Here is a 27677-nt window from a genome sequence, read left to right as displayed (position 1 = left end):
GGGTTCAGCACCGCCAGCTGTTCCCCCGCTGTGTAGCCGGCATCGTGTCCAGCACAAGCCACGCTGGCACAACCGACCAAAAGCTGCCACCAGTGCAGGCTTCGGCCTACACTTTGCTCCTCTCCTCCTCCTCCTGCTGACCCTGGGCTCTAACACCGCTAGTTTTTGCCCGGACATGCAATCTGCACAGAGAAAAACACCAGTCAATGTGTCAGTGGGGTTCAGCAACGCCAGCTGTTCCCCTGCTGTGTAGCTTGCAACGTGACCTGCAAACGCCACGCAGGCACATGAACTGAAATTGAAGGGAGCCTGCCCCCCACCCCCCCAGGTGTTTCTATGTATAACAGCCACCTTGTACAGCAGTACTGCTGCATTTGTACGAGGTGGCTGACTTTTTCTCCTTGCCCACGTGGAACTCAACACGTACAAAATGTGTCTCATTAGAGACCATTACAATGTCCCTGAGGTGTGACTTTCCTTTGTAATGACACGCAGCACCACCCTTGTTAGCGCTGCCCGTCTTTTGACATCATTGGTTAGCTGGCTGCGCCTGTGCATCTCCCCTGCTCGAAACAACGCCCCTCGGTGTCTTATTTTTTTGGACAGCGAGGGTGTGATTGATGGGCATGTGCAGTGCATATGTTTGCCTGTGTTCACTCATCTCCTTCCGCCTTCTTCAGACTGGGTGTCCTCATGGCCTCGGCAGGCGATAAGGGATCAGATGAGGCCGTCCAGTCTGAAGCAGGTGTAAGGACATGTGTGAGCGGCAAACATATTTACTGCACCAGGGCACGAATCCCAGCACCGCAGTGTGATTTTTTAAAAACACACTGTGGGTCTGGGATTCATGTCCATCGCTAACCGCAACGGCCAACATGAAATGAGGTCATAAGACAGGAAGCGCTCACAGCGCATGGCCAAAGGATCACAAGAGCGCAGACTCCTGTACAGCAACTAACAACGCTCAGGAAGCTGCGCCCATGCAAAAAGGTGTTTTCGACACCTGTGCTGCTTTTCTTTAAAAAGACAAGTCACGCCTCCACTACTGTTAAACAGTATAATGGGCTAAATAGTCTACGTGTTGCATTCAGCTTGTGCAAGTAGACAAATTAATAGAGCAACCTTTTACTTGTGCAGCATTAATGCTGCAGAAGGAGTGGCTCTTGTTCTTTGTAACACCTGAGGGGGGGTTAAAGGTAACCTTTGAAATTGGTTCAACTAGGCTTCGGCCTACACTTTGCTCCTCTCCTCCTCCTCCTGCTGACCCTGGGCTCTAACAACGCTAGTTTTTGCCCGGAAATGCTAGCTGCACAGAGAAAAACACCAGCCAATGTGTTAGTGGGGTTCAGCAACGCCAGCTGTTCCCCCGCTGTGTAGCCGGCATCGTGTCCAGCACAAGCCACGCTGGCACAACCGACCAAAAGCTGCCACCAGTGCAGGCTTCGGCCTACACTTTGCTCCTCTCCTCCTCCTCCTGCTGACCCTGGGCTCAAACACCGCTAGTTTTTGCCCGGAAATGCTAGCTGCACAGAGAAAAACACCAGCCAATGTGTTAGTGGGGTTCAGCAACGCCAGCTGTTCCCCCGCTGTGTAGCCGGCATCGTGTCCAGCACAAGCCACGCTGGCACAACCGACCAAAAGCTGCCACCAGTGCAGGCTTCGGCCTACACTTTGCTCCTCTCCTCCTCCTCCTGCTGACCCTGGGCTCAAACACCGCTAGTTTTTGCCCGGAAATGCTAGCTGCACAGAGAAAAACACCAGCCAATGTGTTAGTGGGGTTCAGCAACGCCAGCTGTTCCCCCGCTGTGTAGCCGGCATCGTGTCCAGCACAAGCCACGCTGGCACAACCGACCAAAAGCTGCCACCAGTGCAGGCTTCGGCCTACACTTTGCTCCTCTCCTCCTCCTCCTGCTGACCCTGGGCTCAAACACCGCTAGTTTTTGCCCGGAAATGCTAGCTGCACAGAGAAAAACACCAGCCAATGTGTTAGTGGGGTTCAGCACCGCCAGCTGTTCCCCTGCTGTGCAGCTTGCAACGTGACCTGCAAACGCCACGCAGGCACATGAACTGAAATTGAAGGGAGCCTGGCCCCCACCCCCAGGTGTTTCTATGTATAACAGCCACCTTGTACAGCAGTACTGCTGCATTTGTACAAGGTGGCTGATGTTTTCTCCTTGCCCACGTGGAACTCAACACGTACAAAATGTGTCTCTTTGAGACCATTCCACTGTCCCTGAGGTGTGACTTTCCTTTCTAATGATACGCAGCACCCCCCTTGGTAGCGCTTCCCGTCTTCTGACATCATTGGTTGGCTACTTGCGCCTGTTCGTCCGCCCTGCCTGAATAAAATGCTCCTCGTTGTCTTAATTATTTTGACTGCGAGGGTGTGATTGATGGGCACGAGCAGTGCATATCTTCGCCTGTCTTAACTCATCTCCTTCAGCCTTCTTCAGACTGTGCAGCCTCATGGCCGCGGCATGCAAGAAGGGATCAGCAGAGGCCGCCCAGTCTGAAGCAGGTGTAAGGACGTGTGTGAGCGGCCAAAATATTTACTGCTCAAGGCCACGAATCCCAGCACCGCAGTGTGGCTTTATGAAAAGACACTGTGGGTCTGGGATTTATGGCCATCGTTAACCGCACCGGCCAACATGAAATGATGTCATAAGATGGGCAGCGCTAACAGGGCATTGCCAAGGGATAACACAAGAGCGCAGACTCCTGTACAGCAAATAACAACGCTCAGGAAGCTGCTCCAAGCACCAAGGCGTTATTTTGGACACCTGTGCTGCGTCTCATCAAAAAACCAAGTCACGCATCCACTACAGTTTGACTGTAGAATGGGGTAAATTGTGTATGTCTTTCATTCAGCGTGTGCAAGTAGACAAATTAATAGAGCAACCTTTCACTTGTGCAGCATTAATACTGCACAAGGTGTGTCTCTTGTACTTTGTAACACCTGAGGGGGGGGTTAAAGGTTTCCTTTGAAATTGGTTCAACTAAGCTTCGGCCTACACTCTGCTCCTCTCCTCCTCCTCCTGCTTCAACACGGGCTCTAACATCGCTAGTTTTTGCCCGCAAGTGCTAGCTGCACAGAGAAAAACACACGCCATTGTGTTAGTGGGGTTCAGCAACGCCAGCTGTTCCCCCAGTGTGTAGCCGGCAAAGTGTCCTGCAAACGCAACGCAGACACAAAGCTGCCTCCAGTGCAGGCTTCGGCCTACACTCATCTCCCCCTGCTTACCCTTTGCTCCAACACCGCTAGTTGGGGCTCTAGGAAGACAATCTTTAATAGGCAAGGCAACGCATCCGGGTTCCAGCACCGCCAGCTGGTTCTCGGCAGTGTTTTTGTCACAGGTACTCCCTCGTGCCAAGCCTGGTTTCAGCACCGTCAGCTGTTTCCGGGTTGTGTCAAGCTCACTGAGACACCTATGCTTGCCTCGTCGTGGTGCGGTCGGGTTAGCCAACTCCAGGGTGCCTCCAGTTTAGGAGCTTCCTATGTGGGCTGCGTGAACTGGTAGTCAAGGCTGGTTCTGTAGTGCCAGTAGGCCCAGCTCCCCCTGTAGGACTGTTGGGGTTCGGTAACTGCGGCTGCCTCGCGGCCTAGCTGTTCTCTCCTCTCCTGTGGACCTTCGGGTCCACCACCTGGTTCCAGCACCGTCAGCTGGTTCCGGGCCGAGCCTTTGGCTTAGGTGCCTCCTCCTGGGTATCCGAGTTCCGCCAACGCCAGGCGGTCCTTGGTAGTGCTTTTAAGCGCGGGCACCTACAGCTTAGTAACCGGGTTCCAGCACCGTCAGCTGGTCCTCGGTCGTGCCATTGGCTCTTGCACACTGGGGCAACGCATCCGGGTTCCAGCACCGCCAGCTGGTTCTCGGCAGTGTTCTTGTCACAGGTACTCCCTCGTGCCAAGCCTGGTTTCAGCACCGTCAGCTGTTTCCGGGTTGTGTCAACTTCACTGAGACACCTATGCTTGCCTCGTCGTGGTGCGGTCGGGTTAGCCAACTCCAGGGTGCCTCCAGTTTAGGAGCTTCCTATGTGGGCTGCGTGAACTGGTAGTCAAGGCTGGTTCTGTAGTGCCAGTAGGCCCAGCTCCCCCTGTAGGACTGTTGGGGTTCGGTAACTGCGGCTGCCTCGCGGCCTAGCTGTTCTCTCCTCTCCTGTGGACCTTCGGGTCCACCACCTGGTTCCAGCACCGTCAGCTGGTTCCGGGCCGAGCCTTTGGCTTAGGTGCCTCCTCCTGGGTATCCGAGTTCCGCCAACGCCAGGCGGTCCTTGGTAGTGCTTTTAAGCGCGGGCACCTACAGCTTAGTAACCGGGTTCCAGCACCGTCAGCTGGTCCTCGGTCGTGCCATTGGCTCTTGCACACTGGGGCAACGCATCCGGGTTCCAGCACCGCCAGCTGGTTCTCGGCAGTGTTCTTGTCACAGGTACTCCCTCGTGCCAAGCCTGGTTTCAGCACCGTCAGCTGTTTCCGGGTTGTGTCAACTTCACTGAGACACCTATGCTTGCCTCGTCGTGGTGCGGTCGGGTTAGCCAACTCCAGGGTGCCTCCAGTTTAGGAGCTTCCTATGTGGGCTGCGTGAACTGGTAGTCAAGGCTGGTTCTGTAGTGCCAGTAGGCCCAGCTCCCCCTGTAGGACTGTTGGGGTTCGGTAACTGCGGCTGCCTCGCGGCCTAGCTGTTCTCTCCTCTCCTGTGGACCTTCGGGTCCACCACCTGGTTCCAGCACCGTCAGCTGGTTCCGGGCCGAGCCTTTGGCTTAGGTGCCTCCTCCTGGGTATCCGAGTTCCGCCAACGCCAGGCGGTCCTTGGTAGTGCTTTTAAGCGCGGGCACCTACAGCTTAGTAACCGGGTTCCAGCACCGTCAGCTGGTCCTCGGTCGTGCCATTGGCTCTTGCACACTGGGGCAACGCATCCGGGTTCCAGCACCGCCAGCTGGTTCTCGGCAGTGTTCTTGTCACAGGTACTCCCTCGTGCCAAGCCTGGTTTCAGCACCGTCAGCTGTTTCCGGGTTGTGTCAACTTCACTGAGACACCTATGCTTGCCTCGTCGTGGTGCGGTCGGGTTAGCCAACTCCAGGGTGCCTCCAGTTTAGGAGCTTCCTATGTGGGCTGCGTGAACTGGTAGTCAAGGCTGGTTCTGTAGTGCCAGTAGGCCCAGCTCCCCCTGTAGGACTGTTGGGGTTCGGTAACTGCGGCTGCCTCGCGGCCTAGCTGTTCTCTCCTCTCCTGTGGACCTTCGGGTCCACCACCTGGTTCCAGCACCGTCAGCTGGTTCCGGGCCGAGCCTTTGGCTTAGGTGCCTCCTCCTGGGTATCCGAGTTCCGCCAACGCCAGGCGGTCCTTGGTAGTGCTTTTAAGCGCGGGCACCTACAGCTTAGTAACCGGGTTCCAGCACCGTCAGCTGGTCCTCGGTCGTGCCATTGGCTCTTGCACACTGGGGCAACGCATCCGGGTTCCAGCACCGCCAGCTGGTTCTCGGCAGTGTTCTTGTCACAGGTACTCCCTCGTGCCAAGCCTGGTTTCAGCACCGTCAGCTGTTTCCGGGTTGTGTCAACTTCACTGAGACACCTATGCTTGCCTCGTCGTGGTGCGGTCGGGTTAGCCAACTCCAGGGTGCCTCCAGTTTAGGAGCTTCCTATGTGGGCTGCGTGAACTGGTAGTCAAGGCTGGTTCTGTAGTGCCAGTAGGCCCAGCTCCCCCTGTAGGACTGTTGGGGTTCGGTAACTGCGGCTGCCTCGCGGCCTAGCTGTTCTCTCCTCTCCTGTGGACCTTCGGGTCCACCACCTGGTTCCAGCACCGTCAGCTGGTTCCGGGCCGAGCCTTTGGCTTAGGTGCCTCCTCCTGGGTATCCGAGTTCCGCCAACGCCAGGCGGTCCTTGGTAGTGCTTTTAAGCGCGGGCACCTACAGCTTAGTAACCGGGTTCCAGCACCGTCAGCTGGTCCTCGGTCGTGCCATTGGCTCTTGCACACTGGGGCAACGCATCCGGGTTCCAGCACCGCCAGCTGGTTCTCGGCAGTGTTCTTGTCACAGGTACTCCCTCGTGCCAAGCCTGGTTTCAGCACCGTCAGCTGTTTCCGGGTTGTGTCAACTTCACTGAGACACCTATGCTTGCCTCGTCGTGGTGCGGTCGGGTTAGCCAACTCCAGGGTGCCTCCAGTTTAGGAGCTTCCTATGTGGGCTGCGTGAACTGGTAGTCAAGGCTGGTTCTGTAGTGCCAGTAGGCCCAGCTCCCCCTGTAGGACTGTTGGGGTTCGGTAACTGCGGCTGCCTCGCGGCCTAGCTGTTCTCTCCTCTCCTGTGGACCTTCGGGTCCACCACCTGGTTCCAGCACCGTCAGCTGGTTCCGGGCCGAGCCTTTGGCTTAGGTGCCTCCTCCTGGGTATCCGAGTTCCGCCAACGCCAGGCGGTCCTTGGTAGTGCTTTTAAGCGCGGGCACCTACAGCTTAGTAACCGGGTTCCAGCACCGTCAGCTGGTCCTCGGTCGTGCCATTGGCTCTTGCACACTGGGGCAACGCATCCGGGTTCCAGCACCGCCAGCTGGTTCTCGGCAGTGTTCTTGTCACAGGTACTCCCTCGTGCCAAGCCTGGTTTCAGCACCGTCAGCTGTTTCCGGGTTGTGTCAACTTCACTGAGACACCTATGCTTGCCTCGTCGTGGTGCGGTCGGGTTAGCCAACTCCAGGGTGCCTCCAGTTTAGGAGCTTCCTATGTGGGCTGCGTGAACTGGTAGTCAAGGCTGGTTCTGTAGTGCCAGTAGGCCCAGCTCCCCCTGTAGGACTGTTGGGGTTCGGTAACTGCGGCTGCCTCGCGGCCTAGCTGTTCTCTCCTCTCCTGTGGACCTTCGGGTCCACCACCTGGTTCCAGCACCGTCAGCTGGTTCCGGGCCGAGCCTTTGGCTTAGGTGCCTCCTCCTGGGTATCCGAGTTCCGCCAACGCCAGGCGGTCCTTGGTAGTGCTTTTAAGCGCGGGCACCTACAGCTTAGTAACCGGGTTCCAGCACCGTCAGCTGGTCCTCGGTCGTGCCATTGGCTCTTGCACACTGGGGCAACGCATCCGGGTTCCAGCACCGCCAGCTGGTTCTCGGCAGTGTTCTTGTCACAGGTACTCCCTCGTGCCAAGCCTGGTTTCAGCACCGTCAGCTGTTTCCGGGTTGTGTCAACTTCACTGAGACACCTATGCTTGCCTCGTCGTGGTGCGGTCGGGTTAGCCAACTCCAGGGTGCCTCCAGTTTAGGAGCTTCCTATGTGGGCTGCGTGAACTGGTAGTCAAGGCTGGTTCTGTAGTGCCAGTAGGCCCAGCTCCCCCTGTAGGACTGTTGGGGTTCGGTAACTGCGGCTGCCTCGCGGCCTAGCTGTTCTCTCCTCTCCTGTGGACCTTCGGGTCCACCACCTGGTTCCAGCACCGTCAGCTGGTTCCGGGCCGAGCCTTTGGCTTAGGTGCCTCCTCCTGGGTATCCGAGTTCCGCCAACGCCAGGCGGTCCTTGGTAGTGCTTTTAAGCGCGGGCACCTACAGCTTAGTAACCGGGTTCCAGCACCGTCAGCTGGTCCTCGGTCGTGCCATTGGCTCTTGCACACTGGGGCAACGCATCCGGGTTCCAGCACCGCCAGCTGGTTCTCGGCAGTGTTCTTGTCACAGGTACTCCCTCGTGCCAAGCCTGGTTTCAGCACCGTCAGCTGTTTCCGGGTTGTGTCAACTTCACTGAGACACCTATGCTTGCCTCGTCGTGGTGCGGTCGGGTTAGCCAACTCCAGGGTGCCTCCAGTTTAGGAGCTTCCTATGTGGGCTGCGTGAACTGGTAGTCAAGGCTGGTTCTGTAGTGCCAGTAGGCCCAGCTCCCCCTGTAGGACTGTTGGGGTTCGGTAACTGCGGCTGCCTCGCGGCCTAGCTGTTCTCTCCTCTCCTGTGGACCTTCGGGTCCACCACCTGGTTCCAGCACCGTCAGCTGGTTCCGGGCCGAGCCTTTGGCTTAGGTGCCTCCTCCTGGGTATCCGAGTTCCGCCAACGCCAGGCGGTCCTTGGTAGTGCTTTTAAGCGCGGGCACCTACAGCTTAGTAACCGGGTTCCAGCACCGTCAGCTGGTCCTCGGTCGTGCCATTGGCTCTTGCACACTGGGGCAACGCATCCGGGTTCCAGCACCGCCAGCTGGTTCTCGGCAGTGTTCTTGTCACAGGTACTCCCTCGTGCCAAGCCTGGTTTCAGCACCGTCAGCTGTTTCCGGGTTGTGTCAACTTCACTGAGACACCTATGCTTGCCTCGTCGTGGTGCGGTCGGGTTAGCCAACTCCAGGGTGCCTCCAGTTTAGGAGCTTCCTATGTGGGCTGCGTGAACTGGTAGTCAAGGCTGGTTCTGTAGTGCCAGTAGGCCCAGCTCCCCCTGTAGGACTGTTGGGGTTCGGTAACTGCGGCTGCCTCGCGGCCTAGCTGTTCTCTCCTCTCCTGTGGACCTTCGGGTCCACCACCTGGTTCCAGCACCGTCAGCTGGTTCCGGGCCGAGCCTTTGGCTTAGGTGCCTCCTCCTGGGTATCCGAGTTCCGCCAACGCCAGGCGGTCCTTGGTAGTGCTTTTAAGCGCGGGCACCTACAGCTTAGTAACCGGGTTCCAGCACCGTCAGCTGGTCCTCGGTCGTGCCATTGGCTCTTGCACACTGGGGCAACGCATCCGGGTTCCAGCACCGCCAGCTGGTTCTCGGCAGTGTTCTTGTCACAGGTACTCCCTCGTGCCAAGCCTGGTTTCAGCACCGTCAGCTGTTTCCGGGTTGTGTCAACTTCACTGAGACACCTATGCTTGCCTCGTCGTGGTGCGGTCGGGTTAGCCAACTCCAGGGTGCCTCCAGTTTAGGAGCTTCCTATGTGGGCTGCGTGAACTGGTAGTCAAGGCTGGTTCTGTAGTGCCAGTAGGCCCAGCTCCCCCTGTAGGACTGTTGGGGTTCGGTAACTGCGGCTGCCTCGCGGCCTAGCTGTTCTCTCCTCTCCTGTGGACCTTCGGGTCCACCACCTGGTTCCAGCACCGTCAGCTGGTTCCGGGCCGAGCCTTTGGCTTAGGTGCCTCCTCCTGGGTATCCGAGTTCCGCCAACGCCAGGCGGTCCTTGGTAGTGCTTTTAAGCGCGGGCACCTACAGCTTAGTAACCGGGTTCCAGCACCGTCAGCTGGTCCTCGGTCGTGCCATTGGCTCTTGCACACTGGGGCAACGCATCCGGGTTCCAGCACCGCCAGCTGGTTCTCGGCAGTGTTCTTGTCACAGGTACTCCCTCGTGCCAAGCCTGGTTTCAGCACCGTCAGCTGTTTCCGGGTTGTGTCAACTTCACTGAGACACCTATGCTTGCCTCGTCGTGGTGCGGTCGGGTTAGCCAACTCCAGGGTGCCTCCAGTTTAGGAGCTTCCTATGTGGGCTGCGTGAACTGGTAGTCAAGGCTGGTTCTGTAGTGCCAGTAGGCCCAGCTCCCCCTGTAGGACTGTTGGGGTTCGGTAACTGCGGCTGCCTCGCGGCCTAGCTGTTCTCTCCTCTCCTGTGGACCTTCGGGTCCACCACCTGGTTCCAGCACCGTCAGCTGGTTCCGGGCCGAGCCTTTGGCTTAGGTGCCTCCTCCTGGGTATCCGAGTTCCGCCAACGCCAGGCGGTCCTTGGTAGTGCTTTTAAGCGCGGGCACCTACAGCTTAGTAACCGGGTTCCAGCACCGTCAGCTGGTCCTCGGTCGTGCCATTGGCTCTTGCACACTGGGGCAACGCATCCGGGTTCCAGCACCGCCAGCTGGTTCTCGGCAGTGTTTTTGTCACAGGTACTCCCTCGTGCCAAGCCTGGTTTCAGCACCGTCAGCTGTTTCCGGGTTGTGTCAAGCTCACTGAGACACCTATGCTTGCCTCGTCGTGGTGCGGTCGGGTTAGCCAACTCCAGGGTGCCTCCAGTTTAGGAGCTTCCTATGTGGGCTGCGTGAACTGGTAGTCAAGGCTGGTTCTGTAGTGCCAGTAGGCCCAGCTCCCCCTGTAGGACTGTTGGGGTTCGGTAACTGCGGCTGCCTCGCGGCCTAGCTGTTCTCTCCTCTCCTGTGGGCCTTCGGGTCCACCACCTGGTTCCAGCACCGTCAGCTGGTTCTCGGCAGTGTCTTTTGCTCTTGTACCTTCTGCTCCCCATCCTGGTTCCAGTACCGTCAGCTGGTTCCGGGCAGAGCCTTTGGCTTAGGTGCCTCCTTCTGGGTATCCAAGTTCCACCAACGTCAGGTGGTCCTTGGTAGTGCTTTCAGGCACGGGTACCTCCTGCTTAGTAACCGGGTTCCAGTAACGTCAGCTGGTCCTCGGTAGTTCCATTGGCTCTTGGACCTTCGGCTACCCATCCGGGTTCCAGTACCGTCAGCTGGTTCTCGGCAGTGTCTTTTGCTCTTGTACCTTCTGCTCCCCATCCTGGTTCCAGTAACGTCAGCTGGTTCCGGGCAGAGCCTTTGGCTTAGGTGCCTCCTTCTGGGTATCCGAGTTCCGTCAACGTCAGGCGGTCCTTGGTAGTGCTTTTTAGCACGGGTACCTCCTGCTTAGTAACCGGGTTCCAGTAACGTCAGCTGGTCCTCGGTAGTTCCATAGGCTCTTGAACCTTCGGGTAGCCATCCGAGTTCCAGTTCCATCAGCTGGTTCTTGGCATTTTCTCAGCCTTCTTGTACCTTCTGCTACATTTCCAAGTTGAAGACCCTAACGTCGACGACCCGGAAGACCACCACGATGACGACGACACGGAAGACCACCCCGATGACGACGACGACGACGGCGGAGATGACGACACTGGAGACGACGACCCTGGAGACGACAACATGGAAGACCGAGAAGCAGAAGAACAAGAGGCTGCAGAACAAAGAGCAGAAGAACATTAAGCATAAGACTTAATATCAGAGCAAAAGATATTATCTAAATTATATGCAGAAGAAGACTAAGCAGTGTATGGGGGTGAGTCCGTTCCTCCTCGTGGTGCCCCTGGATAAAGCCTGATGCTGCAGGCCAAACTGAACGCGGACAAATGTAACTTTTGTGACTGGCAGAACGGAAGGTGTAATCTTCAAACTTTTATAGATAACAACTACGGGAATGCCTGTCACAAATGAGAATATGATGAAGAAGTAGAATAGGAAGAATAATAACAGTGGAATAAAAAGAATATGTAGAATAAGAAGAATAATAATAGTTGAATAAAATGAATATGAAGAATGTAATAAAAAAAAAAAAATAGGTAGAAGATGAAGAAGAAGATGAATAAGGTGAAGAAGTTGATGTCAAAGATGCTGATGATGATGAAGATGAAAGTGTGGGAAAAGAAAAAAAAAAAGAAAAAAAAGAAGGGGAAGGGCGTGGAATAGTGAAACATCAATATCTGACAAAATAAAAAAAAAATTTACATAGTCAATATCTTTGTCACTCCGAACGTCTTAAAAAAAAACAAAAAACATGCTATTCTATTTGATTGGGATAAACCTCTATGACTTTAATGTCTCCGCCACCTCCCCAAATACATCCGGCATTATTCTTAGTTGTTTTCCTTCATGTAGAATGAACCTACAAGGAAAGAAAGGGTTTATTTTAATTCCGATATTTTGGTCCCATTGACTTGCATTGGGATCGGGTATCGGTATCGGCGATATCCGATATTTTTTGAATATCGGCCGATCCAAACCGATACCGATACTTTCCGATATCGGAAGGTATCGCTCAACACTAGTCACAAATAAACGTATCCAGGTGTTAGAATGGCCAAGTCAAAGTCCAGACCTCAATCCAATCGAGAATCTGTGGAAAGAGCTAAAAACTGCTGTTCACAAACGATCTCCATCAAACCTCACTGAGCTCGAGCTGTTTGCCAAGGAAGAATGTGCAAGAATTTCAGTCTCTCGAGGTACAAAACTGATAGAGACATTCCCCAAGCAACTTACAGCTGTAAGGTATTAAGTTAAAGGGGCCGAATAATATTGCACACCCCACTTCTCAGTTTTTTGAATTTTCCCACGAATTTAAAATAACCAATAATTTTTCATTCAACTTCACAATTGTTGTTCCACTTGTTTCTTCACCAAAAATTTACAATTGGTATCTTTTATTAGTGCTGAGCAAGTGTACTCGTTGCTCAGGTTTTCTAGAGCACGTTCGCGTGATCTCCGAGTATTTGTTAGTGTTCCGAGATTTAGTTTTCATCTCCGCAGCTGAATGATTTACAGCTACTAGCCAGCTTGATTACCAGGCAACCCCCACATGTATTCAGCCTGGCTAGTAGCTGTAAATTCATTCAGCTGGGGCCATGAAAACTTAATCTCCGAGCAGTTACAAATACTCAGACCACCTGAGTGTGCTCGGGGAAAACCCGAACAACGAGTATACTCGCTCATCACTAATCTTTGTTTCAAGCATGATATGTGGGAAAAGGTTGAAAAGTTCCAGTGGGCCGAATACGTTTGCAAGGCACTGTATATATAATCTGCCAGAAAAATGGTGCAAAGTAACATTGTTCCTGTGCACAGCAAGTACCAAATAGTCTAGTAGTTAAGTATGGTATATATCTGTCTAAACTTTTATTTATTTTTGGGGGGGAGGTTTTTGCTTTAAATTTTTGTTTGTTTTTATTTCAGGGTCCTACAGAAAAAGCACACTCAGACTAGATGCCACAACATGCCCCCCATACATGTACTAAGAGAAGAACAGCACTCATTTCAAGAAAAGCTTGTACTATGTTACTGAGTAACTCGCAAGCTTTTCTTCTGCAAAACGCATTAATATGAAGGCTGTCTCTCCATAATTTGGTTAGTACGTTCTACCTTGTGCAGAATCTAGCCCTTCGGATTATTACCACATCAGACTATTCCTATATACAGCGGGATGAGAGGAGGAATGATCGCCCCATGTTGCACCTGGTCTTCCATGACTGCCGCAGGATTATCTGTCTCTATAGTGGTAGGCTTTCAGATGTTTTCTGCATGATGCCAGCTATAAGTACCAGTATTACAATTTCATTCTGAGAAGCTGAAGAGGACATGTCTGTTATGGAGTCTTGCTATTACCTCTGGAAGTCATGATGGATGCAAGGAGAAAAAAAGAAAAATAAGATTAAGTGAATAGGAGTGTATTATTTATCTACAATGGAAAATAAGGCTGTGGGTGGGAAATGGTGGTATAAACAATGCTGAACATAAGTGGAAGCCATGGATCTGACAAGGAATCTGTTGGCTTTTACTTAATACTCGATACAGCCAAAAATTCACCTCCTTGGAAATCATATTATGTTTCTCGGTTCGCTGCCCAGGGAATAGTTAGTCTTGGTGGTCATTAGAAGCTAGAATATTTTCCATTTTTGCTGCATGTGAGTGATTTTTAAGCCAAGTGACTGGATCACGTTGGTCACTTTTGGAAGGTGACTGCATACGTAGAGATCCTTTGTTGCCATCTACTGACTAATCTCACACCGACTTATGGTTGGATGTGATCTTTGAGCCATTTTAAACAGATTTTTCTAGGACAATAATATTAATCTTTTATCCAATCAGATCAGTGGTGATCCGTCCCCTGATATCCTGGCCAATCAGCTGGCCACAGCACTCCAGCATGAGCAGCTGTCTCTGCATTGTCTACCATGCACAGCTCCATACACCCTATAGTGGCTATTCCTGGTGTTGCAGCTTTGTTCTATTCACCTAAGGGTAACCGTTGTTTACATGTTTATTGTGTAAGGGTATGTGCACACGATGCAGATTTTGCTGCGGATCCGCAGCAGTTTCCCATGAGTTTACAGTTCGATGTAAACCAAAAACGCCGTGCACTTCTTTCTGCGGTTTTACAGCTGCCCCCATGGAAAACCGCAGTTGTAAATCCGCGATAAATCTGCAGCAAAAAAGCAGCGTTTTTGCCCTGCAGATTTATCAAATCTGCTGCGGAAAAATCTGCAGTGGCCAAGAATACGTGTGCTCATACTCTAAATCAATCGTACACATGAAAATAAGCAACGTTGTAATATCTTATCAGAGAATTCTGCTGTCTCCTCCGCCTGGACTGATCTTTCATGCTCAAGTGATAGGTAAGATCTGTATTCAGGGAAGACAGACGTTCCAATTACTGAGATAAGAGATGCCAGTTGGTTCTTATAAAGTTCTATGGAGGGAGGAGCTGGAGACAGACATTCTACTTGGCTGCAGTACCAGGCATGGCCACCACAAGTTGTCTGGTGCTGTGCCCGTCCCTTCAATCAGCTGATTGGTTCTGAATTCCATGGATAGGCCATCAATATTGTAGTCACGGAAAACCCATCTAAACTGATGGTCCTCTACATACAAGTGCCACCAGCAATGAGCATATTCCCAGGGCAGCAGATGTAAGCGAATTGAAGAACATTTACCTTCTAGAAGTGTCATTTATGATCCTGGAAGAGGAGTCGGCTTTTTTTGTTTTTCTGTCTCGCAGCCTTATTAATATTTGCAGTCTGTGATTGCCTTGTAAAAAGAAAAGTGCATTTGTCACTTCATTAAACTTGTGGTGTTTTCATTCTTCTATAGTATTTGTGAGCACAGAATTCACCATCACATCAAATGACCTGTACTTTATAGTGATTTACAGCAAACCGTCAATTTATCAAGTGCAATGTGTTAAAAAATAACTTAAAGGGAATCTATCTGATCGGTGTGGCAGTGTTCCAGTTAATATTGCACAGTTTTTAGACTTGTAGGTGCCCTTTTTAAGGGACGGTGGTATCTTGCATATCTATACAATTAAAGTGCTCCCTTTAGCAGAGCAGTAAATCTGAGATGAAGCAAAGATGTTCTGCAGCAAATGTTAGCACGCCTTGCAATTAGTGATGAGCGAATATACTCGTTACTCGAGATTTCTCGAGCACGCTCGGGGATCCTCCGAGTATTTTTTTTAGTGCTCGGAGATTTCGTTTTTATTGCCGCAGCTGAATGATTTACATTTGTTAGCCAGCATAAGTACATGTGGGGGTTGCCTGGTTGCTAGGGAATCCCCACATGTAATCAAGCTGGCTAAGAGATATAAATCATTCAGCTGTGGCAATAAAAACTAAAGGTACCGTCACACTCAGCGACATAGAAAACGAGCCGATCGCTGGAGTGTCGCTGTTTAGGTCGCTGTAGAGACGTCAAACACAGCAACTCCAGAACGATGCAGGAGCGATCCAGTGATGTAACGGCGACTCACTTATCGTTCTCGCTGGTTTTTAGCTCCATGTAAAAACGTTGCTGGCATTGTTGCTTTTGATGTCAAACATGACGATACACGCCGACCTGACGACGAAATAAAGTTCCGGACTTCTAGCTCCGACCAACGATGGCACAGCGGGATCCAGATCGCTGCTGCGTGTCAAACACAATGAGATCGCTATCCAGCACGCTGCAACGTCACGGATCGTTGTCGTTCTCGTCGCTTAGTGTGATGGTACCTTAAATCTCCGAGCACTAAAAAATACTCGGAGGACCCCCGAGCGTGCTTGGGGAAATCTCGAGTAACGAGTATATTCGCTCATCACTACTTGCAATCTGATATCTTGTACCACGGCTCAACTAATACTTTCACTGACATTTCAGATGAGACTTTCTGTTGCTTTTAATGACCTGGAAAACCCCATTGAACATGCACAATATTTTAACCATACATTCTATAAAATTGGATCTTTTAGATTCTGCTCACCAGATTTTGTGTGACATCAGTAAGGCCATCTTTAGCCATGGATATATTGTTTATTCCTTGGCTGGGGGCTTATTGGTGTAGAAATATATATTCGTATGTTCCAGAAATCCTTCTTGTATGTACCTGGGTATCCACTGTATAGATTTGCCTCTTTAACACAATAGATTCCCTTTAAATTATACATAATGTTGTATAAATGTCATTAGGAGTTGTAGACTGGCGGACCTCTGGGGCCATGTAATTACAGCATTACTGCAACTCGCTAAACTGTTGTAGACGTGTAGGTGCATGAACCTGTCACTCGTATGTGGGAGCTGTAGACCTAAAGCTGGCCATACACATACCATGGCTGACGGACCACCGCTCATTCAACCCATGTAAATGCTCCTCTGACACAAGTCGGGTCCTTTAAATTTCAAGGCCAAGACCTTTATCTTCCCTGACATCACATTTCGTCAGGATCGGACAAAAGTAACCAAATGCGTATTGGGGCCTTAAAGGGGTATTCCCATATCACAAGATCTTATCCCCATATATTATCTTATCAAATGCTCCAATTAGAACTGTAGTATAGTTTCTCTGATTTGCCATGTCACTTTCCTCATATGCAGGTCACTGCAGTAGCTTAGGTATCCATGGTTACGACCACTAGCAACTAATAACTCACTATCTGAGTGGCCGTAACCATGGATACCCAAGGAAAGGGACATCGCAACTCAGGAGAACTATACTACATTTCTAATTGGAGGTATTTGATATTCTTACACCTACTACAATATCGAGATGGGAATACCTTTTTTATTTGTTTATAGGCTTTCCTCACATGGCTGTATTATGGCAGCTTGTTGGAGTTGTATATTACAAGCCTAAAACTGATGGGATTTTCCCAAAAAAAAAAAAAAGATGCCATGAAAAAATCCTCTGTATGAGCTCTACAGAGGTGCAGGATTGGCCCCCTAGTTTGGCTTTGCTTGTATGGAGCCATAATACAGTCGTGTGCACAACACCTTACTGTATAAACATCAGCAAATCTAATAAACAGATTATTAGATACTCGTGTCCATGGGATTAGCTTGGTATTGTAGCTTCATTGATGTAAAATGGGATAAGCTGCAATAAAAAGTGCATCCTATGAACAACTGTTTCTTCCCACCATTTGCTGTTCGTGCCCATCAGCAGCAACTAAAATATTCTAACCACCGACAATTAGTTTAGTAGGAAAACTCCCATATCCGATGTTTGACAGGTTCACTGCCAAGAGGGTTTCTGAGGATGCAAATCAGCAATAACTTCTTTATTGGAAAAAATTGGTACGCATTAATTTTTGTATTTCCAAATACTCCATTTATTAACATTATGAAGGTATTTTTGTTTTTTTGTGACGTTGCCTTTTTCATATTTTACTTTATGCAAAGAAAATTTTGATTTCAATTCTTGCTGCAAGATGGTTTTGTCTTCTTGTTATCTGGTATTACATTTCTAGTAGTGTCTATTGCAAAAATTAAAAAATGAACCCCCTATCTTATAGATATCGGTGTAGTGTTGGCAATAAGCAATGCCACAGGAGATGAGGGTTGTGACTAGAGTTGACGAATTTTGTAAAATTCGGTTCAGATCACGATCACTGGCGAATACTGTATTCCCCAAAAGTCAATGAGACTAGAGTTGAGCGAATATATTCAGAACCGATTGTCAAACATAAATTCGACATGAATACGATACAAAAAAAAATGGCACAAATATGGCAAATTTGGATTCAGCGATCATTTCCGAACATATTTGCTCAACTCTAGTTGTGACGGTACGCAAGATATGGGTGGGGGGGAAGGATGCTAACCATACACATTGGGTAGCCGTCTGCAGAGTGTTCAGCTGAAGGCTATCACTTCCGCCTCCCTATACAGCCCTGGGGATTTTGGGTTTATTAGGCCTTGACACTCCACCTGCACGATCCTTCTCTCGCCTATCGGGGAGAGCCAGGAGCTGCCCATACACATCAGATGGCCGAGCAATCCGCCCAAAATCGGTGGATTCAGCCGACTTTCATCTAACCTGTGTTGCGGGCTTTTATTCTGACTGTCACATAAAAAAAGGTAATGATAAACTGTACCCCCTTCTGAAGGGTGAGGTCCCGTCATAGACCTGTAGCCCACCTGTAACTGGCAAGTAACAGTTTGGTACTCACATTCTGCTACACATTTAAGCTATTAAATTGAGCCTCTATTAGCTCTTAATGAAGTTATTAAAATCTGTGTTGAAGACTTTGGGTCCGATTTATTAAGCTGTTTTCAGCAGAATTCTAGTGAAAAACACTTTAAAAAGCGTCAATATATATTTTTGCAACTTTGACGTTGTACAAAAATATTGCAACATTTGGGCAGATTGTACTCCAGCAATCTAAGGCTTCTTTCACACTTGCGTTGGTACGCGGCCGTCGTTGCGACGTACGTTGTGAAAATTTGGCACAACGTGGGCAGGCGGATCCGCTTGCCCATTCTGAAATCCGGGAGGAAGGGGCGGTGTTCCGGCCGCGCATGCGCGGTAGGAAATGGCAGATGCGACGTACGAAAAAAAACGTTCCCTTGAACGTTTTTTTTTTTTTTTTTCGTGCCGGTCCGCCAAAACACGACGCATCCCGTGCACGACGGACGCGACGTATGGTTATACGACGTGATCCGTCGGCAATAGAAGTCTATGGGGGGTGGAAACGCATCCTGCGGGCACATTTGCAGGATGCGTTTTTTTTCCCAAAACGACGCAAGTGTGAAAGAGGCCCAAGACTGGCCTGCACAGTCTTAATGAGTTGTCCCGTCTATATTTTCTATTACTTATTTTTATTTTTTTTCCCAAGCCAATCAGACCACTACTATTTCATGTTGCCAATACTTGCAGCAAGTCTTTGAAACCAAAATCGGCCAAGTTATAAAAGTACATACGAATAATTGCACTATGCTGGACTATGGATACACAGACACTTTGTATTTTTCCAGTTAATGATCTTCACTTGTAGGCTTTCTGTGAATGCTTTGTGTATCAAATTTTATTTTTTATTAAAGTTGTGGATCATTTGAATCTTCTTACTTCATTTGTGCAATACAGGAAAACCCTACATCTCATTGTAGAGCACGGGTTCTTAAGAAGAATGTTGCCTTTTTTTTTATTTTTTGCATTGTTTTATATAATATTTTATTATTGAAATGAAATTTACAGTTAACATTTATTCATATAATTTTTTTTTTTTCTGCTGCCAGTTTGTATTTGCTTCTGTGTAAACTATTTGGCTTTGACACTTGCACACCACAAATATTGCAGCCATAGGAGACTAGAGACGCACGGACCACAATCTCCTATATTCCTATTAGCTGTGAACTGTGCATTTCCCATGGGGTGTCCAGTTCACAGCTGTGGTGGAGTCGGGTACCATGTTATTGTAGTCCAGAACTGTGCTCTTAGCTACAATTTCCACCCCACCTCCGGTCACGTAGTGGTCGGTGACAGGAGATCTGCGCAGTGATTATGAGATGTGGTGAGCAGTAATCAGGAGCCTGACGCTGTACTAATACCAGGCTATAGAGCCGTTTCTCGCCACTGCGAGCAGGACTGCGGCGGTGGCTTCTTCCAGCAGTGAGAACAGCTCGGTAGCCTGGGATTAGTAGTACAATGTCAAGCTGCCGCTCTGTACTCACTGCAGTGTTCAGAGTTCATCATCGCGCTGCTGTACTCTGAACACTGACTCATCTCTGCTCAGTCAGTGTAAAGCTTCATTCAGATGTCCCTACATTACATTCCGTCACGTCCATATATATTTGGACAGAGAAAACATTTTTCTAATTTTGGTTATAGTCATTACCACAATGAATTTTAAACAAAACAATTCAGATGCAGGTGTAGAGATCAACCTCTACCAGAATGATGGAAAGCGAAAAGTATGGCGAAGGCGTGGTACAGCTCATGATCCAAGTCTGACCTTCACCTGCATCTGATTTGTTTTGTTTAAAATTCATTGTGGTAATGTCTATAACCAAAATTAGAAAAGTGTTGTCTCTGTCCAAATATATATGGACGTAACTACATCTGAGTGAGGCTTCACACTGACAGCCATGTACCTAATCCCATCACCTGTGATGGTCTGCTCAGCTATGTATCTAAAACGATCACTGAAACGGTGAACAGTGCAGCTCCAACTAAACGAATCTGTGCTAACGACCAACCTCTGTGTCACTGTCCACTTATTAATATCACTTTGCAGCCACTAACAAAATGGTTCCTACTCTTCATCCTGCCTTATCCTTTGGCAAACACCTAGAATAAGGAGTGATATTTCACACATGGAACAGATCCCACCAACCTGTACTCCAGTCGCACTGCTAGCTCACATAGATTTTCATAGCAAATTTCAGCAGCAGTTGACCTCCCCCGTCCTAATTTCTAATTTTTCAAGCTGAAAATAGACAAACTTTTTTTTTTCATATTTTATAACGTTATAAAAATGTTAATATTTTTGGGGGAAATGTTTTTTTTTTCATTTGTTGGGGGGGGAAAAAAATGATGCATTCCCTTTTAACTCTGCAGATCCATTTATCATCTAGTGTAGATTATAAAGGGAATGTTGCTGATGAAATGTAGCCATTAAAATGAACAGTTCTGCTCAGACATGGACTCTTAATAGTTGTTCTGGCTCTGACCTCTGTGAAGGCTAAATGCCTGTAGGTCCACTCTGATTGCCACTGTGAATCGGGAACAAACTTTTTTTCTTTTTTTTTTTAAATAAAGCCAATTGGTTCATGCTTTTGTGCTCCTTTAAGTTAATAAGGTAAAGCAAAGTTCTATGATCAACCTCCTCCCCTTCCTTCTGATGTCTGCTCCTTCCGCCAGTTGATGGATATATTCACAAGGTCCATACAAGAACACTCGCCAGCATTAGAGAAAAACATAAGTTAAAAAATAACTTATTGGCTTAGGGTATATATATATATATATATATATATATATATTACACCTATGCATTGTCTTAAGTGTTCTGGGTTGAAAAATAACCTGAATAAGGCTAAGTGCACACGCTACGGATTCCATTGCGGAATTTCAAAATCCACAGTGAAAAACCGCTGCGGTTTTTACTGCGGATTTACCGCAGTTTCTTTTGCGGTTTCCTCTGCGGGTTTTCACCTGCAGATTTCTATTGGAGCAGGGGCAAACCCACAGCAGAATCCGCAGAAAGAATTGACATGCTGCAGAAAACAAACCGCTGCGTTTCCGCACGTTTTTTTCCACAGCATGTGCACTGCGGATTTCATTTCCCATTGCTTTACATGGTACTGTAAATGCATGGGAAACCGCAGCAAAATCCGCACCGTGTGCACATACCCTAAAAGGTTTGGGGTGGGTTTTTTTTTTTTTTTTAGGATCTCTGTTTGGACTATGAGCAGTGAGCTGGATCCAAGAAGAAAGTAAAAAATAAAAATAAAAAAAAAATGATCGCTATAACTTAATTACTTAACCCAAGTTCACATTGTGTCTTAGCCTGCGGTCAGGGTCTGGCATCTGAAGCCCTAAAAAAACAGTTTTTCCAATGTTTGTGCTGTAGAATGTAAGCCCGCAAGGGCAGGGTCCTCGCCCCTCTGTATCAGTCCGTCATTGTTAGTTTGTTTACTGTATGTGATATTTGTAACTTGTATGTAACCCCTTCTCATGTACAGCACCATGGAATCAATGGTGCTATATAAATAAATAATAATAATAATGGAGCCATTGACTATAATGATGCAGATGGAGTTACTGTGTGCTCTGTAAGACGATTTTTGGCCTCATATGCCTATTTAATGCAGACACCAAGATGGCGTCTTGGTGTCTGCATCAAATAGGCACATAAGGCTAAAAATGATGGCCAACAGAGAACACTGACTCTGCCTGCATCATTATAGTCAATGTTCCTGTTGGTGCGAAAATCTGAATCCCATTTTCCAGGGCTTCAGACACAAGCCCTGACAGCCACTGATCATAGTCCAATGTGAACATAGCCTGAGTAGCACTGTCTTAGGATGCCTGAAGTCCTACTAGTTAGTGCACATCTCAAGAAAATTTTATAAGGGAATAATTTTCATGGCTAGATGATGACCAGGTCACAGCATCTCCCACATTGGCAAGTGTTTCTAGTATGTAGTGTTTAATACCATAAGTGGCCTATTAAAAATAACTGTCTACAGTGTCAGTCCTCCTAAATATGAGGAGAACAAAGAGAAGCTTATCTGATCCTATCCCACAGACCCGACCACCATTGTTTACCATGGACAGTGCCTACCATGGGTACATGATCATCAGAACTGGACCACAGAGCAATAGAAGTTGGTGGCTTTTTAGGCATCTTAATGTGACCATCCCCACTGCAAGCATTATTCAGAATAAGTGAGAAACATGGAAAAAAAAATACTAAAGTGTTGGCTAATCCTCCAAATTTGGCCACATTCCCACCTTCATTATTTGGTCAGTATTTTACATCAGTATTTCTAAGCCAAAACCAAGAGAAGAACAATAATAATAGAAACTCGTGCACCACTTCTGCATATTTCTCCTTCGTCTCATTGGGGGACACAGGACTGTGGGTGTATGCTACTGCCGGCAGGAGGCTGACACTAAGTAGATTAAAAAAAATTAGCTCCTCCGACATGTACACCCTGACACTGGCCGAGACAGCTCTAGTTTATGCTTAGTGTCCATAGGAGGCACGTCTCTGGGTTTTCCCCTCAGATTCTTTCCCTTTAAAACTATGAAGATGAGACAGGGGCGACGGACCCTTTTGAGGGGGTCCAATCTCCCCAAACCTACAACAGGCAAGCACGTGTAGTGTCGCCTCCACGTATCCTCTCCCGCAACGTGGGAATGCTTGCCAGACATGCCCATGTCCACCCTAAGGTAACGAAACCCTAGGCTGTACAGGCACACATTGTCCATGCAGCCTCCACTTCATCACCAATGCACTGACAGCGGTGATTATGAGAGGCAGACGGTCCCTCTCCTCACCTCCTGATGGGGTGACGGAGTTAGGGTGCCTGCTCCATCTTATGCATAAGCCCTCCTCTGACCTTGTTTTTGGGCGGTGGTGAGCTGGAAGCCTCCGACAGCGCTGTGATTTATTTTTTCTGTCAGGATGGCACGGGTTCTTTCCGCAGCAGTGGCGCTGCTGGAATGTATATCCCGGGTACTTCCCCAGGCGCTGGCTAATCAAGTCCCCAGCTTTTGATATGTTAGGCCGTGGGTGGAAGTCCCGCCCCTTTTTACCGCGTCTTCCGGCGGTCACGCCCCCTCCCCGGGAAGGATCCAGGAGCGAAAATCTAGGCCCCGGCTTCTGCCTGTAGTAGGCCACAGCCGGAAAAACCCTTCCCCCTCGCGGTGGCTCCGCCCTCCAAATCGAGCGCACTGGGGTTATAAGGATGGCGCTAACACTTCTCCCGGTGACAGCCTTCACTACAGGCATGGGAACACAAGACGGTTAAGTGCTACTCCCCCCAGCCTGACAGCTGAAATACTTGATTCAGCAGCGTTATTTTTATTTGAGAGTGCGATTGTCAGCACCAACAGCAGTCACCATGTCCAGAAGGACTAAGTCTCACACGGTTTTATACACTATGTGTGTTGCCTGTCGGTCTGCTTTCCCGCGTGCCCAGAGCAACCATCTCTGTGGGGCCTGCGAGTCTGAGCGCGCTCAGGAGCTCCCCTGTGTCTTTGTCCAGTGCGCCTGTATCTGAGACGGCGGTGTGTGACCCCCCCCCCCCCCCGTGAATGGGTCTCATCCTTTACACAGTCTGTCGCCCTTAACTAAGGCGATCGAGTCCCTCCAGACCCCGGCTGGGGCCAGGGATGACTGTTCATCCGGTTCACCTGTCTTAGAAAAATCCTCCGGTTCACCTGTCTTAGAAAAATCCTCCGGTTCACAGGAACCTCCGGCCTGCAGGGGCCGCGCTCCCTCTAGGCAGACGCCGGGGAAATGAACCCATACAGCGTCTCCCGGTCCGTCAGGTGCATCTGCATCCTGGAGTTCCATGTCCCGTTCTCCCTCCTGCAGAGGTGAGTGAACATGGTTCGGACTATGACTCCGAGGGTTCTCTCGATTTAGAGGCTCCTGATTACCAGGAGTCAGTAGACAGCCTCATCAAGGCCGTTAATCAAACCTTGGGAGTGGAGGATGAAGCCACCTTGACTTCCAGTCATAAGGTGTCTTTTTAAGAGGTTCAAGCAGCCTCATAGAATTTTTTTCCGCTCATCCTGAATTTGAGGACCTAGTACAGCGCGACATGGAAAGGCCGGACAGGCACTTCTCGGGCAAAAAGGCTCTAAGTTCAATATATCCTTTTTCCCCTGAGTTACGTAAAAAGTGGGCGGAATCTCCTGTGGAAGATCCACCTGTTTCTCGGTTGGCTTCTAATACTCTCTTATCCCTGCCCAATGGTTCCTCTATTAGGGATCCAATGGATCGGCTAATAGAGAGTCTAACTCGTTCTGTTTTTGAGGCCTCTCACTCAGCTCTAGCGCCCTCGTTTGCGGCGACTTGGGTAGCCAAAGCCATGATATAATGGTCGGAGTCTTTGACCAAGGTTCTTCAGGATAGAGGATTACCAATAGATGTGACGGAAATGTCAAATCAGACAACTTTAGCCGGAAGTTACCTGATCAATGCATCCCTGGATGCAGCAAATTGTGCTGCACTAGCAGCTGCTAATGCGATATCCATTAGAAAGGCTCTATGGTTGAGAACTTGGCGGGCAGACTCTACCTCAAAGAAATCTCTTACAAGTCTCCCCTATCAGAGCGGCCGACTTTTTGGCGAAAAGTTGGATCAACTCATTTCAGATACCACAGGAGGAAAGAGTAATTTTCTCCCACAACAAAAAGTTAAACAGCCGTTTCGTCGCCAATTTCAGGTGAGGTTTAAGCCCTTTCGTAACTCCAGGTGGACCACAGCGGCAATCCCGGTCGGTCCAGGTCAGTCTAGTCAAGACAGAGACCATCAGGTCTCATATAGAGCCAACCCATTGGGAAGAATGCGGTCCCAATGGCCAAGGTCAAGGGGATCTAGATCTCTTCGGTCCTTCGGTCCTCAGCCAAATGACTGGAGGCATCCGCAGCTCATTTCCAACAGAGTAGGCGGTTGTCTGCTCTTGTTTCATCAGTCTTGGCTCACCGTCATTTCCGACAGATCGGTAAGAGACCTGGTGTCTTCAGGGTACAAGATAGTTTCTCTCTCTTCCCCCGAGCCGGTATTTTCCATCCCGTCTCCCCAGTTCAAAAACCCGTATGCAAGCGTTGGTATATTCACAAAGGTAATGGCAACAGTTGTGTCTATTCTGCATTCTCGGGGCATAGTCATCATGCCATATTTAGATGACCTTTTGGTAAAAGGTTCAACTTTTCGGGCATGCGAGGAGAATGTCAACATTACTGTGGACACTCTGTCTCGCCTAGGGTGGCTAGTGAATTTAAAGAAGTCGTCTCTGGTGCCATCCCGGAAAATTTATTTTCTAGTGATGGTCTTAGACACCTCCCGAGGTCTGACGGTCCTTCCCCAGAACAAGGTACTGACCCTCCGGCAGGAGGTGAGGGTCCTTCACCAACCAGGCATCCACACATCAGGTTTTGCATGAAGATCCTAGGAAAGATGGTGGCAGCAATAGAGGCAGTGCCTTTTGCGCAGCTCCATCTTCGCCCTCTCCAACATGCGCTCTTAACATCCTGGGACAAAAGTCCATCCTCTCTCAATCTCAGGTGTCGTCTGTCTTCCCAGGTCAGACAAGCTCTGACATGGTGGACAATGAGTCCCTCTCTGCAGCAGGGGAAGCCTTTTCCCCCAGCCCTTTGGCTGGTGGTCACAACGGATGCCAGCCTGCTCGGTTGGGGAGCAGTATTTTGTCACCACACAGCCCAGGGTGTTGTGAATTCTGTTGTCGGGCTCCCTCCTGTGGTCATGAATGGTACTTCGGCTGGTTCTGTCCATGGACTTCCTCTGGTGGGTGTTTCTGAGTTTCCTTCCTCAGGTGACGAGGTTAATTCGTTAGCTGGCTGCTCTATTTAACTCCACTTAGATATTTGCTCCATGCCACCTGTCAATGTTCCAGTATTGGTCTAGTTCACTCCTGGATCGTTCTTGTGACCTGTCTTCCCAGCAAAAGCTAAGTTCCAGCTTGTATTTCTTGGGTTTGCTATTTTTCTGTCCAGCTAGCTATTCTTATTGTTGTCTTGCTTGCTGGAAGCTCTGGGACGCAGAGGGATTGCCTCCGCACCGTGAGTCGGTGCGGAGGGTCTTTTTGCGCCCTCTGCGTGGTCTTTTTGCAGGTTTTTGTGCTGACCGCAAAGTAACCTTTCCTATCCTCGGTCTGTTCAGTAAGTCGGGCCTCACTTTGCTAAATCTATTTGATCTCTGTGTTTGTATTTTCATCTTTACTCACAGTCATTATATGTGGGGGGCTGCCTTTTCCTTTAGGGAATTTCTCTGAGGCAAGGTAGGCTTTATTTTTCTATCTTCAGGGCTAGCTAGTTCCTTAGGCTGTGCCGAGTTGCATAGGGAGCGTTAGGCGCAATCCACGGCTATTTCTAGTGTGTTTTGATAGGATAAGGGATTGCGGTCAGCAGAGTTCCCACGTCCCAGAGCTCGTCCTTTATTATCAGAAACGATCAGGTCATTCCGTGTGCGCTTAACCACCAGGTCCATTATTGTCCTGACCACCAGGCCATAACACCAGGGACGCTGGTCCTCAAGGGAGTCAATCCTTCCGATCAACCTGTTGGAGATTCGGGCAATTCGGCTGGCTCTGCAGCACTTTCATCCCTTTCTGGCAGGCCACTCGTTCAGGATCCAATCAGACAATGCCACGGCGGGGAGCAGGGAGGCACCAGCAGCAGGACAGCCTTGCACGAGGTGAAACAAGTCCTCTGCTGGGCCGAGAGGAACCACTCTTATCTCGGCGGTTCACATTCCGGGCAAGGAAAATTGGGCAGCGGACTTTCTCAGCAGGCAGGGCCTTGCGTCCGGGAAATGGTCTCTCCATCCTGACATTTTTTTGCAGATATGCCAGCGTTGGGGAACCCCGGACGTGGATCTAATGGCCTCAGGATTGAATGCCAAGGTACCCAGGTTCGTTGCCTGGTATCCAGATCCACAGGCAATCACTGTGGATGCATTAGTTCTACCCTGGAACCTGGTTTTAGCTCCCATATCTGTTTCCCCCTCTGGCACTACTCCCAAAGGTGGTCAGGAAGGTCAAGTTAGAGGGAGTTCCTGCAATTCTAGTGGCCCCAGATTGGCCTCGTCGGTCATGGTATGCAGACCTGGTGCAGTTGCTCGCCGAAGCTCCTTGGTGGCTGCCAACCCGTCCGGATCTTCTGTCACAAGGTCCGATATTCCACCAGAACTTAGAGGCTCTGCATTTGACGGTTTGGCCGTTGAATCTTGGATTCTGATGCAGGCCGGATTTTCTGAGAAAGTTGCTGATACTATGATTAGCGCCCGGAAATCCACCTCAGCGCGAATTTATCACCACTCCTGGAAGATTTACCTATCATGGTGCAGGAAACAAAGTCTTCCCCCTCTTCGCTTCTTTATTCCTAACATCCTAGCATTTCTTCAGGCCGGCCTGGATTCGGGCCTCGCACCTAGTACCCTCAGAAGACAAATATCAGCTTTGTCGGTACTCTTTCAGCATAAGATAGCTATCAATCTGCAGGTTAAAACTTTTTTACAGGGAGTTTCTCACAAGGTACCGCCTTATAGGGCCCCCCTGGAAGCTTGGGATCTTAATCTGGTCTTAAGTGCACTACAGGAGGCTCCTTTTGAGCCTCTTCAAGAAATCTCTTTACCGTACCTCTTTTGGAAAGTTGTGTTTTTGGTGGCCATAACCTCCCTTAGACGGGTTTCAGAGCTGGCGGCCCTGTCCTGTCAGGTTCCGTATTTAAGGTTTCATCAAGATAAGGTTGTGCTCAGGCCAGTACCTTCCTTCTTGCCAAAGGTGGTTTCCTCGTTCCACATTAACGAGGATAT

At 49.5% G+C, this 27677-nt stretch overlaps 1 protein-coding gene across 2 annotated transcripts in view; it reads left to right on the top strand.

The window, feature by feature from the left end:
* INSIG1 (insulin induced gene 1) overlaps positions 1-18724 on the top strand; it is a 52057-nt gene extending 33333 nt beyond the window's left edge. Inside the window, exon 6 of one of the 2 annotated variants that reach the window (XM_069729742.1) lies at positions 12592-18724. In XM_069729742.1, the coding sequence (XP_069585843.1) occupies positions 12592-12621 (30 nt within the window). In that variant the 3' untranslated portion in view covers positions 12622-18724. The remainder of the gene's footprint in view (positions 1-12591) is intronic. The other variant, XM_069729741.1, reaches the window with a different exon arrangement.
* The last annotated feature ends 8953 nt before the right edge of the window (positions 18725-27677 follow it).

The sequence above is a fragment of the Ranitomeya imitator genome, chromosome 6, assembly GCF_032444005.1.
Source record: "Ranitomeya imitator isolate aRanImi1 chromosome 6, aRanImi1.pri, whole genome shotgun sequence".
NCBI lineage: Eukaryota > Metazoa > Chordata > Amphibia > Anura > Dendrobatidae > Ranitomeya > Ranitomeya imitator.
Note: the sequence above shows the minus strand (reverse complement) of the source record. Positions and strands in the feature narration are given on the sequence as shown.